Source organism: Onychomys torridus, chromosome 6 (assembly GCF_903995425.1).
Source record: "Onychomys torridus chromosome 6, mOncTor1.1, whole genome shotgun sequence".
NCBI classification, from domain to species: Eukaryota; Metazoa; Chordata; class Mammalia; order Rodentia; family Cricetidae; genus Onychomys; species Onychomys torridus.
In genome coordinates, this window is record NC_050448.1 from 122,194,925 (window position 1) to 122,209,033 (window position 14,109).

The 14,109-nt window shown below is 40.6% G+C and overlaps 1 protein-coding gene across 1 annotated transcript in view; it reads left to right on the forward strand.

The window, feature by feature from the left end:
• The window catches only part of Ttll7 (tubulin tyrosine ligase like 7), a 134,249-nt gene that overhangs the window by 29,506 nt on the left and 90,634 nt on the right, over positions 1-14,109 (forward strand). The window contains exons 2-4 of the mRNA XM_036189481.1: positions 10,371-10,453; positions 12,502-12,699; positions 12,871-13,002. Coding sequence (XP_036045374.1) covers positions 12,675-12,699; positions 12,871-13,002 — 157 coding nt within the window. The 5' untranslated portion in view covers positions 10,371-10,453; positions 12,502-12,674. The remainder of the gene's footprint in view (positions 1-10,370; positions 10,454-12,501; positions 12,700-12,870; positions 13,003-14,109) is intronic.

Here is a 14,109-nt window from a genome sequence, read left to right on the forward strand (position 1 = left end):
CCCACTGGGGTTGTTATTGTTGCAGTTGAGCCAAAGGCATGGTGCTGTTTTATACTTTGCTTCAAACGCAGTCATTCTCCTCCAGCACCAATGGGCTGGTTGCCATGACTCCCACCCGGGGGCCTGCTGCACTGATTGGCTGATGCCCCTGGAGAATGATGCTGTGGGGACTGCCTTAGGCTACACTGCCAGTTCCACCTCTTATCCCAAGCTCAGTCATTGCCTTAAAAGCTTCTTCCCTTATATACTACAGGCCATTTTCAGAACACTGAAGCAGTTGGTTTGGATGGTTCTGTGCAGTTTTGTCATTTTTTTAAAATCAAGAATTGCTAACAAAGCTTTTACTTGTGTCCAATTTTAACCAGAATTTTAAAGCTGTATTTTGAGGGAGAAGTGAGTTAGAAGCCCTATCTTGATTGTGAATGACTGGCTTCTGTTTTTTATTTTCTCTCCAGAATCAACATTGTTAGGATGTCAAAACTAGAAGGGATCTGAGTTGCACTCTTTCAGACTGGAGTGCCCTTGTACACGGTACAGATGTTGGTGTTTGACTGGATATTGAGTGGAGTTTGGAGTCTGTCAACATCCTCCCCTGAGCTGCTGCAGTACTGATGCACTTCCTCTGCAGCCACAGGTCTTTGCCCTTGAGCTAACCTTGTCCAGGTCAAGAGCCTCAGCCTGCTCAGGGCTGAGGTGTGACACGAGTCACACTGTTCTAACCTGGAGGATGTCACCTAGTAACCTTATTCTCCAGGGGGTTAGGGTGCTGGGTGCAGAGTGAGAACCTGGAGGCTTAAAGGAGGTGTGGCTGTCATTAATTTTTAACACTAGAAATAGTGATAGCCAGTAAGCTTCCCTTTTCAAGCCAAGATTAAATTTCATTGCAAGACACAACATGATCTCATTTGCCTGAGAAAACAAACGTGCAGTTTCAACTGTGCAAAAGTACTTTTAAAACTTTTACCTTTTATTTTATATACACGGAGGTGACTTTGAGGACAGTTCTTATTTTGCATTACTTCCATGCATAAAAAAGGGAAAATATGAGATTAACAAACTGGTTAAGACATTTTCCTAAATGTCTTCCCAGTAGAGGACAGATTTCTTTAATCTTTTTGTGATTCAGCCCTCACATTGTGTGCCATGGATATGGGGAGGTGATAGTGCAGCCCAAGTGTGATGGTGCATACAGAGAATCCCAGCATTTGGGAGTCTGAAGTGCCAGTCTGAGAACAGCATCAGGGCTACATAGAGGGGCATCTCCTAAAATAAAGAGAAAGAAAGCATGGAAGGAAGGGGAGGAGGGAAGTAGGCATGGGGAAAGGAGTAAGTTTACAACTTGGGGTATTTCTATGGTGTTCTTGTTCTATAGTGGTATGGGTTTTTCTCTGTCATAACTGATATCATTGCTGTTGATTTTGATGTGCTTGAATTGATGATGCTAACAATGTCAGGACTTCCCCCTTGCTGGTTGTGGTTATAAAAGATATCACATTTTAGAGAGAGGGGAGAGAAAAGATGCTGATTTAAGGAATTTCTTCATGTGACTGTGGAGGCTTGCCAGTCCAAAATTTGCTGACAGACTGGGAGTGCAGAGGAGGGATAACATTGAACGTGAATCCACACATGGCTGAGACACTGAGCTTAAATACCTACCCAGCTGAGGCATAGAACTTGAATGTCCACCTGGCTGAGACACAGAGCTTGAATACACACCCAGCTGAGGTATGTAGAGCTTGAATGTACACTGGGCTGCAGCATAGAGCTTGAATTCCCACACAGCTGAGGCATAGAACTTGAACGCAACCTGGCTGAGGCATCGATAGATACCTTTCTGGGAAACAATCTGTTTTCTTTTACCTTCAACCCACTGAATGAAGCACACTTATGTTATGGAGAGTAAATACTTGTAGATTTAGACATTAATTGCATCTACAGAGTACCTTTGCAGCAACATGCATACTAACATTTGAGCAAATATGTGGATATTGTGACCTCTCTATGGAAGACACATGTGACTCAGAATTACAAGGAGATTGCCTTTATTTGTGGTCTTAAAACCAACACTGCAAAACTTGATTTGCTATCATGTTATTGTTGAGGAGTTTAATCATTCCTGAGAAATTTTAGCATTTTCACCATTGATTGCCTTCCTAACAGATCCACTGATGAGAAATAATTAGAAGGACTTGAAATTCTCTTTGTCACTCCCATGATTTCTGCACCATCTTTATCCCAGCACACTTTGTAGATAGTACAAATTGTAAGTCAAAGGTTTGTAGCCATAAGACTTTGGTGTCCCAATCCCTCCACTAGAATTCTTGCCCAGCTACCACAGATGGGCAGTTCAGGCTCGGTATCCTCGATTACAAGGAGTCTTGGCTGGGGTCACCCTCATAGATTGCTGGGAGTTTCCATTGCACTAGGTGAAATGCATTATTCCTTGTAGAATGACTGGGGACTTGTGGATGCAGAGCGCAGTGCCAAGTTCTGAAGAGAGTGCAGAATGTCTGTATTTGCCTCTAAGAGCTTATACTCTTGTAGTTTGAAGAAAAGATTCAAATGAAATGTCCAAATAATCAAATAGCAGAGGACAGTAATGTTTGAAGGGCATTTAAAATTACACACTAAATGTATGTTGTTGTAAGATTCATCTTTTCTATGTTATTAACACAGTCTTTTTTCCCCAATGGACTGGCTGAAAATTGATAAACGAAGTTCTTTGAAAATAATATAAGAAAGACTGGAGGGATGGCTAAGTGATTAAAGATGTGTATTGATTTTGCAGAGGACCAAAGTTCAATTTCTAGTACCTAGGTCAGTCAGTTCAAGACCACATGTAATTCTAACTCCGAGGAATCATATGGCCTCTTCTGGCCTCCATGGGCACAACCCTGTGTGCAAACCCATATGCATAAAAATAAAATAAACAAAATAATATTTGAGTATAAGTTCTAGCAAGTGGCATAGCCATCCAAGCCAGATCAAGACAGGAATAGATGTGATTGACAATGCATGAATCAGAAGTGTCCTAAAGACTGCACATTGTTTTCTAGTGAGACTTGTATAATGGATAGTTTTGGATATTAGATTAAGATTTAAAAAATGGTAAATTCCAATCCCATGTGAAAATCAGCCTTGTTGATTTTGTATTGTGTTTAATTTGTATTCCTGATATGCATACTATGAATATATGGCTACATCTGGTTATGCAGCTATCTACTGTTGACTGCCATTCTTGAGCATACTTAGGGTTAATATGAATAGTCAATGTCATGGGCCCTGAACATAGTTTTATTTTTAAGATGTTTCAAGCTAAATAACTTCTCTAAAAGGAAGCTATATGTGAGCATGATGAAACAGAAGACATGCATTTTACTTGCTATAGCACCTAATAAATTGGTAAGAACTTGTCTTAGTTATGGTTAGGGTTACTATTTTTGTCATGAAATACTATGAAATACTCACTTTTGTAAGCTGGGGAGGAAAGCGTTTATTTGTTTTACACTTCCACATCATAGTCCATCATTGAAGGAATTCAGGATAGGAACCCAAACAGGGCAGGAATCTGGAAGCAGAAGCTGATGCAGAGGCCATGGAGGGGAGCTGCTTACTGATTTGCTCAGCAGTGCTTGCTTGCTCAGTTTGCTTTCTTAAAGAATCCTGGACCAGAATAGATATGGCTCCACCCACAATTGGCTGGGACCTCCCCCTCAATCACTAAGGAAGTACTCTACTGGCTTGCCCAGAGCCCGCTCTTAAGGGAGACATTTTCTCAATCAAGGTTACCTCCACTTTTGTGCCTACAGATGTGTCAACTTGTCATAAAATTAACTGGCACATCAATAGACATGTTTAATAAAAAGAACTCATAAGGGGGCACTAAGTTTACTGATTACTGATACAATGCTTTATGTGACCTGTTACTTTACAGTATCAGTTGACTGAATGTGATCAAGGAAGGAAGTGGCCGAGGGAGGGAATCATTTAGAAAATAAATGCTCATGATTTGAGCGTATCTCTGGAGACCATATTATTGTGCCATGGCTAGCTTTGGGCTCCAGTTCTGTTCTGCATTCCAGTCCTGTTTATTTTGAAGGATAAAAATAGCCCTTTTCTTTCATGTGTCTATAAAAGGACTATGGCAAAGACTGTAGTGCTAGAGAGTGGTTATAAGAAGATTTATTTGTTTTTATGTGTATGAGTGTTGGCCTGTGTGTATTTAAGAGCATATGTGAGTGCAGTGCCCACAGAGGCCAGAAGAGGGCATGAGATCCCCTGGAACTAAAGCTACAGACTTTTGTGAGCTGCCATATGGGTGGTGGGACCCAAACCCTGGTTCTCTGGAAGAACAACAGCAAGTGCTCTTAACTGCTGAGCCATCTCTCCAGCCCTTGGAGAGTTTTTAAAGACTGAAAATTACTTATTTTTAAATGAGCTCATCTTATTAAAATATATTTGAATTTAATTAGTCTTCTTAGCAGATGGTCTGATAGGTAAAGATAATTATTTCTTTCCTCAAAGTTGCTATGTAAATTTACTCTGCATCTATTTTAATGATCCAGAAACACATTAATTGTTCTTTCTTGCTTAAAATCTTAGACTTACCAACATACCTTAGCTTAACTCATGGATGTCCACAAAGCATTGTGTGAGGACTAGGGACTTTTCCATATGGATTTCCTAAATTTTGAATGACTTGCTTGTTACAAGTTAATTTTTTGTGACTCCATTTCATTTAGAAGTGTTTGGAAATGTTGGCAGAAATATCTGACTTTTTAGCTACTAGTAACATTGAAAGTTTTTAATTTTAATTCCAAGAACCTTCTAGAGAGGAATATTTCTCCAGCATGATAGACTAAATCACATTCAAACCTCCCAGGGAGCCAGCATCTCTTGGAGTAAAAGGAAGGAAGGCAAACCTTTTATTTATCTCAAGGGACAGCATTTTAGGCAAGGGGTTTTGAAGCATTTTTCTTTATTTAAAAACAAAGATAAGAAATATAACCTGAATTCCTGCTCAGTCTCTGTGCAGGTGGCTACTTTGGGTCAATGGTGATAGATCTGCATCTTCTCTGATTCATGTCCACATCACAAGAAGGAACCTGTCTCCTTCCAGGAGTCTAAGAGTGAGTCCCAGGCCTGATTCTGACTGGTCTTAGTTCATTGTTAAACCAACTCCAGGGATCAAGAGGATGGGATTGCATGATTGTTTTAGATCTATGCCAATTTCCCATCCTTGAAACTGGGATTGCCATCAGTCCTTCCCAAAGTGCATGTGGGTCTGAGGCAAAACACCTCAGCAGGTTTATTTCAGACAGAAATCTCCTGAGGAGTCATCACTTCAGAAAGGGCCACTTAGCGTGGGTGAATTAAACTGTAAAGATTCTTTTTGAAGGGCTGTTTTTCACAGTCTGAGTTAGAAACTAGTCTTGATCACTAAAGACTAGGAATGGGGTTGCAATGACCCTGAACAACCAAAGTAACTGTTGTCTTCCAGTATCCTCTGTTCCTCAGTGACCTGGGAACTTACTAGTACATCTGTCCATCAGTCTGTTCTGTCCCATTCCTTTCCAAGTAAGAAAACTCCCACTTTACTAACTTCTTCAGGCTGTACTCTTTTGTGAAAATCTCTGTGTATGTGTAAAGTTAATAAAATGCTTATACTTGTATTAATCAGGTCTGGTGTTAATAACTGGGTCCCCAGATCCTAATTGGCATGCCTGAGAACTAGGGTGAAGTACAGATCTCTTTCTTCTGCACTTGGGTTGAAGCTAAGTGGTTGTCCATCACCAGAAGAAACTGGTTAGCAGAAAATAGAAAACTGTAGGCAATGGCATATGATGATAGATAAAACAGAAGCAAAATCCACTCAACTCCACCGACTTTGTATGTTGGCTGACATTCCTTTAAAACCTTTTCATGTGTATGGATGTTTTGACTGAATATTTGTCTGTACACCACATACATGCTTGCTGCCTTTGGAGGCCAGAAAAGGTCCTCAAGAACCAGAATTACAGATGGTTGTGAGCTGCCATGTAGGTGCTGGGAATTGAATGTGGTTCTCTGGAAGAAGCTCTCAACTACTGAACCACCTCTCTACTCCTGGTATGTCATCTTTTAAAACCCCCAGTAATTCATGTAGAAGTAACATATCCATCTGTCAAGAGGTTCAGTTAGCTGGTGGTGACAGAAACTTAAAGGAACAGTGGCCTAAACAAGATGGATGTCAGCTTTCCAACAGATGCAGCAATTCTAAGACAAACCTTAGTTGCTGTGACTTACACAGCAGCTGTAGTCACATGTGCACCAAGAAAGTGGGGCAGACAGCAGAGTCCACAGGACTGTTTCTCTTTCAGTTGCCTTGGTGGGAAGTTCCCCCTACTCACTTCCTTTCCCGGCCCCATTGATTCCTCAGTGCCTACTCTTTCAGAGTCATATGGCCACATGCATCAGGTAAATTTAGTTATTTAATCAGGCACATTGCTACCCCCCAAAAGAGCTCAATCTGTGGACAAATAATTAATAAATCATCTCAGGTTGGGGCCAGAGCCTTCATTATCCATTAACTTTCTGACTAGTATGGATGGTAAATGGGGCTTCCTTAGCCATCTGACTAAAAAAAAATCAAGGTCTTACAATGCAGCCAAGACTGGCCTTGAATTCAATATTTTCCTGCTTCAGTCTTCTGGATTACAGTCTTGTGTTGTCATGATTAGTAGTTTAATGAATTTAATATATTTAATACTTAATAATTCATAAACATGGATAGGAAAATAAGCATTAAACTAATATATACCCTAGAATTGGTGATGCATGTGATTGGAATTAATACCAAACAAAGAATTCAAATGGAAAATTAAGGAGAATTTTGTTGTATCTTTTTGCTGTTTGGCTATGACATTACACTTTATCAAGCTAAGGAGTGTCAGAGGAACCACCAGGTTTATGGGCGATATTGAAGAGTTAAGTTTTGGATGTTGAGAACTATGCTGGCATCACAGGACCCCACTGTGATGTTAGCTGCTCATCAGTGAGGCAGATGCACAGGTTGATATTCATTGTGAACTTTCTGATAACAAACAGAGAACTGGCTGTTTTAGAAATTCTCCACTTCCCTCTGGACTTCTGTTTCAATTTTGGATGCAGGTTCCTGGGCTCAGAGAGCTGTGTGCAAAGGGAACTCAGTCCCACCTGAGTATCTCAGAACAAGAGGGCTGTATGTAGCGAAGTGTAGGCTGGTGCTTTGAGGATGCTTTAGATTCTTAATTGTGTGTGTGTGTGTGTGTGTGTGTGTGTGTGTGTGTGTGTGCATGTGTGTACCTATGTATACACCTGCAAGGACAAGACATCAGGTAAATTTTGTGTGTGTGTGCACCATGAACACATGTAAATGGATAGACACAGGTGAGTGAGATACACACATCTTTACTGGTATCATATGTTATTCCTAGAGAGCAAGTGAAATATCTTTCTCTCTCCTTTAGGGTGGTTTGAGAGCTATTTAGGACACAATATTATACTCTTAAAGAACATGTCCAGAGGGGCTTTTGACTCTATTTAAGCATTTAATACATTCTGAAATAGTGTTGTCTTCTGTTACTTTAATAACCTTGTTATTTGATTTGAACTTTATTCAATTCTGCACTTGCTGAATGAGATTTGTGGGTTTTTTTATTGTGTCACATAGTGGAAGTATAAATATTAATAAGGGAAGATGCCTTCAAGGTATGCTGTGTTAATAGTGCCTACATTTTACTCATACCACAGTAGGCTAAATTATAAGGATGAGATCCTCCACAGACTTTTGTGGATATTGCATTTGGGTGATGTCATTTAGTCACAAATGATGAGCAGATACCAAGCAAGCTATGGAAATCTGAAAAGCAAATAATAGTAAATTAGTGGAACTACTATTGCCCAAGGTCAATGTTAGTTCTGTTACCAGTGTGAATAAATGGTTCTTGGATTCTTTGGTTTACTCACACTGGGCTCCTCCTGACTTTTTAGAAGTGTCTGATCAAATGGTTCTTTCAGGTCTATGTAACATTCTGCATAGCCAGCTCTAGGTTTGGGGAGGAGAGCCAGCCTGGAATAGGACACAAAAGTTCTTATGTTTAGGAAGCAAGTAGCTTCTCCAATGAAGAGGGTCAATACACTATTGTTAGGAGAACAGTTAGGGTGACATCATCTGTTGTTCACCAGTTATACAGCTGTATATTTTGTCACTTTTTGGCAGAAACAGAGAAATCGGATCAGTTAGATTGTAGAAGGAATCTTTTGTGTTTTTTAAAAAGAGATTTATTTTTATTTTATGTGTATGAGGGTTTTGCCTGCATGTGTGCCTATGTATCACTTGTGTGCAGTGTCTGCAGGGACCAAACAATTGCATTGGATCTTCCTGGATTTGGAATTAGGGACAGTTGGTAGCAGCTATGTGGGCTTTGGGACCCAAACCTAGGTCCTCTGCAAGAGCAGTAAGCAGCTTACCCAGTGAGCCAGCTTTCCAGCCTGTTCTGTGTTTAATTAAAGCATTTATTCTGTATAAAAGTAGAGGTGTTTCTTGTCTTACCTTCAATTATGAGTTTTATTTTTTTCTGCCATTTTTAACTGAAAGCACTTAACTCCTGGGACTGGATTTTCTTTCTGCTTTTGATGCATGATGCCAGTTCCTTCCTGATTCTCTAAGCCAGGCATCTTGAAATCTTTAGAGATAACCACTTCTTTTTTGATCTCCAAGCCTGACTGCTGTAGCAATCTTCTCTCTGTGAATATGTGATGCTGCCTGTGGCCAAGCTTTCATTTTCCCTGTCATAGACCTTCAAAATATCTTCTTACATTGTTTCTCTTGCTTCCTCTACACAGCTGGTATAACCTATGGGAAGTCCTTCAGTGGCTTTGCATTGCTATTGAAGTAAGATTTGCCTAAGCTTCAATGTGCTTCTCTTCCTCCTCCTCCTCCTCCTCCTCCTCCTCCTCCTCCTCCTCCTCCTCCTCCTCCTCCTCCTCCTTCGTGTAGCTTTGTGCCTTTCCTGGAACTCACTCTGTAGCCCAGGCTGGTCTTGAACTCACAGAGATCCGCCTGGCTCTGCCTCCCAAGTGATGGGATTAAAGGCGTGCGCCGCCACCGCCACCGCCGCCACCGCTCAGCCAATGTGGTACTTCTTAATGAAAAGAAATGAACTGGAACTGAATGAGTCACACAAAAGTTCAAATTTTAGAAAACAGCCCAAGAATATACATAGTATATTATTTACATAGTTTAAAATTATACAAATTATACACACTCAAATATTGTATAGAAACTAGTGCATAAGAAAAATGTATTAAGAATAGCATGGAAAGGATAAACACCAAGTCTGATGCCTCTTGGGAGGAAGGAAGACATAGAAGCCAACACCTCAGTGAGCAGCTGAGCTCCTCCACGCACCTGAGCTGCTCTACACACCTGAGCTTCTCCACACACCTGAGCTGCTCCACACACCTGAGCTGCTCCACACTCCTGAGCTCCTCCACACACCTGAGCTGCTCCACAATCCTGAGCTGCTCCACACTTCTGAGCTGCTCTACACACCTGAGCTGCTCCACACTCCTGAGCTCCTCCACACACCTGAGCTGCTCCACACTCCTGAGCTGCTCCACACGCCTAAACTCCACACACCAAAGATGTGATTACTAACATTATCATGAGTTAACACATACTTATCATGGTTCAGCCTTTTGAAGAAATTGATAGAAATCAAAGTCCCCTAATACATTCACTGTATGAAGCTTTGTGCATGAGAGAAAACTTTATGACCTACTCACCTCCTCAAGCCTCACTCTTTCAGTGTTACACCAAGGATCAAGTTTCTCCAAATCATAGCACCATTAACTTAGTAACCCGTGTCAACTGAGCACTTCCAGGCTCTGGTCCTGGGAATGAAGTGGTGAGAAAGACTGAAGAAAACCACCTTCTTTGGGAAACTCACCTTTCTAGATGGGTGGTCTTGATGAGATACCAAAGAAGATCCCCATGACAGACCAGAAGATTGAGGAATGAATCCCTCATGCATGATCAAAGGTTGAAGTAGCTTTTTACCTAGGTTTTATTAGTGTGTGTGTGTGTGTGTGTGTGTGTGTGTGTGTGTACACGAAACACTTTATTATCATTTTGGAAGATGAAATTCTGACTAGAATAAACATTTTGGAATTTTGCGTTACATACTTGTTATTCAGTAAGTGTGCAGGAAATGCTTGAGTAGCAAGGAGATTGAGCTCTAGATTAGTGGGAAACTGAATCATTTTGGGGGTTTCAGTAAACTATTAGATTGGCATCACCATTGTGTTATTTTAATTTTTTTATTAACCTGTATATATTTTAAACCTAGGTTTTAAAGTGATTGGCAGAGATTTGGGAAGAAGAGCTGGGGGCAGTTCTCTGAAGCTGATGTTTGGACTGTTGTGATTTCTGGTGAGAAACCTTGGCTTCAATTATTCCCTAGCTTCTGGAGCTCGGAGAACAGTAGCTTACCTGTGTGGTGTTTAAGTGTGTTTTCTCAAATTCATTGCCTAAAATAAATTTGATTAGAACTTGGGGGATACAATCAAGTTCTGGAAGTTTGTTAGGCAGTTCCACCAAATCACAAGTGGGGTGGAGTAGAGCCTGTATATAACGACTACGGGCATTTTAAACACTTCAGATTCCTGTGTGGCTAGTGAGCCATTTTTATTCTGCACTTTAAACTTGTTTCATAACTTAGGTTCAGAAGTCGACAGGTCTGATTTTGGAGCCTGATATACTCCTGGAAGCAGTTTGCAAACTCTCACTGACTTTGCCACTGACTTCTGGTATGATAGCGAGGTGCTACTGTGAAGGGGTCTTTGTTTACTCCAGTAACAAGGCGTCCATCACGAAATCCCAAACCCAGTCTCCTCTCTGAGCATCACAGAGCTTCTGAAAAGAAGGGAACTGACCTTCAGGCCACTCTTTTCTTCCTGCTGAGTGGTGACCTAGTCCATTTCCAGCTGGAACTGGGAGCTGGGAGATCAGTTTAGAGGTTTTTCTTTTTTTTTTTTTGTGAGTTCTCTGTTTGGTTTGAAGTGTTGTGAATTTCCAGAATACAGCCCGTCTTACTGAGTACCAAATTAACCTTGCAAGATCCTTTAGGTCTGTGTAGTGTTACTGTGGTGTCTAAAAATAGTAGAGCTGGATACATGAGATACCTACTTAGGTAGAACTGAATCAAAACTCTTGCTTTTCAATTTTAAACCATAGTTTCTATATCTAAAGTTCTGGGAAAATGAACTGAAGTTAAAAGCTTGCTAGCAGGGCTTCTTGCTTTAAGCATTTAACATACAGCCTGCCCACTGTGAGTCTTTAATAAATAATACCTTACTAATTTTATAGTGACTCGTACTGGAGACTTGTTTGCATTAAAATGATCCCAGAGAATAAATAAAGCTGTAAATGTTCTTTAATGATATCTTATTATTAATAATGCATATTAGGGATGGTGGCTGAATGAGTCAACTTCAATATGGCAGGATCTCTAATAATCTGGTGAAAGTTCCCATGTCACTCCTTTGTTTAGCATTCAAGTTTTCATGTTGTCTCCGTTATGACTAGAGACATTTTATAAGAACTAGAGGAAGATAGAAGTCGGAGAGTTGAGAGTGTGAACTTGTCAGAACAGTTAGGGCCTGGATGCCTTAATTCTTCCACAGACACTACAAATGCCCACAGAGCATACTGTTGTGGGTCCTGTGGATGTGGCTGAGCCAAGATAGTTTGTTCCTGCAGAGAACATGGTGTCCCTCTATGTGTTTAAATAAGACCCCCTGGTAATGACCCTTCCTACTTTGTGCCATTCAAATTTGCTCCCGTATCTTAGGCTCCCTGTGCAAAGCCGTTCCTCCTACCCCATGAAAACGAATCACTGCCTGCGCTCACTCTGCAGCAGCCGCTACCCTCATGGCTATTTAACTCCCTCACGTTAAACGTATCCTCCCAGTGACAGGTGAAGACTTGCATTGAAGATTGTTTGGGTTCCTGGCTCAGGGACTTTGGCTTTGATGCAATTCATTTCAGTCTCCACTTTACCTCTTACAGTCTTTGTAAGGAGAAAAGTTATGTGCCCTTTCTGAGCTTAGTTAACTATTCTGTAACATGGGGATCAAAAGCTCCCTCTCAGGCTTGCTTTAAGGCTAAGCTGTTATTATAAATCTCAAGATTCTCAATGTTTAATGGACAGCAATGAATTTTGTTATTTTTAAAATTTCTATGTGTAATTTGTATAGTTAAAGGTCTATGAATAAAATAAAACAGAACTATATTTAGACTGTGTATTTAAAGAAAGCCATAAGTTGGCATTTTATATATGGTTAATAATTGATTAACACATACTGTTTTGATGGAAGAAATTGACTTTTGTTATTATATGGTTTCTAACAAGAATGACATTTGCAAGAGAAATACCATGAAGTTGTGTCTTAAATAGCTTTGTTTTAAAACCTCTCCAGGTAGCTTCCTAGCCCAAAACTTGTGTCGTGAAATCTGAGACTTTGACCCAGATACTATGATAGGAACTTCCTGTGATTTGGGGCATATCCTGCTTAGATGAACGTGGGATTTTCAGATTTACTGAGAACTTGGTACTGTACACACGTTTCTTGCTCATTTGGCAAAGGTGACCATGCCGTCTCTGCCTCAAGAAGGGGGTAAGTGGATTGGCCTAACCATACTACAAGCTGTGAGTGTGTTTCGAATACATGACGTTTAAGGTTTGAAAATGCCACCATTCATAGTTTTTCCTTGCTGGGGGCAGCATGGATGTTTCTGGTCACATTGTTTTTATTTTAATGGATAACTGTTTATATTTCTTTTTAAAGTTATTCAGGGATCCTCTGCCCTGGAGCTGAATACAGAGTTACCTTATCAATGCACAATGAAAAGGAAAGTCAGAAAAAAGAAAAAGAAGGGAGTCATTACCGCGAATGTTGCTGGGACAAAGTTTGAAATTGGTAAGTGTCTTCAGAATACTGCTGCACTTTTCATGATTGGTGGGAAGACTGCCTTGGCACTGAAAACAGAGTAGAGTTTGGAGAGCTGATTATCTTTTATGTAATGGATTTCTAAATTACTTCTATAAAACTGCTGACAGGTTAGAAGAATTCTTTTCCTATGCAGTGGAGGATGATCTGCTTTAAAAAGGTGCTAAATTGATTTCTAAATTTTCAGTTTGAACAAAAATAATGCATTCAATTAGCTTAGCTGAAAAAAATGTGTAGGTTTATACCCAACATTGATTTTTTTGGTAATGTTCAACATTATCAGCTATCTGAGCTTTGAAATTCATCATAAAATTGATTTGTACCTGCCTGATCTTCTGAAGATTTGCAAATACAGAGTGGATCTTTTCAACTATTCTTACGGAATCTGAGATTGTCTGGCCTCACTGGTATGTGAGTTCATGAAGATCCATGACTTAAGTAGCAGCTGAGCTGTCTCCATCTCTGCCAGTTCACCTTGTGGTATCATCAGGGTCTTGTCAGTAATATCTGAAGCTCAGAGGATATCTCTGCATGTCTCATGAGTAAATCTGGTCTCATGCAGGAATTCTGCCCGTTTCTGTTTTCTGCCTCTAGCCCATCAGAGGAATCTCCCAGGACCTGTTGCTACTGTTCTCACTTTGCACATGTGTCCAAATGGCATAGTAGCAGCAGGGCCCGGAGGGAGGCCATCTGAGCTAAGTCAGCCAGACAATTCATGTCACTTCTCATATATTAGTGGAGCATGGTATAAAGAAAATTTGAGGGGCCTCTGGCAGTGGGATTGGTATCCATCCCTGGTGTATGAGCTAGCTTTCTGGAGCCTCTTCTCTATGATGGGACGCCTTGCTCAGCCTTGATGCAGGGGGGGAGGGGCCTGGTCCTGTCTCAACTGAAAGTACCATGCTCTGCTGACTCCCCATGGAGGAGGGGATGGAGGGGGTAGGTGGGGGTGGAAGGTTGGAGGGGAGCAAGAGGGGGGATGAGAGGGGCATTTGTGGTTGGTAGGTAAAATAAATTTAAAAATTATTTTAAAAAAGTTCAACTATACAAAAAAAAAGGAAAGATCATTAAAAATGG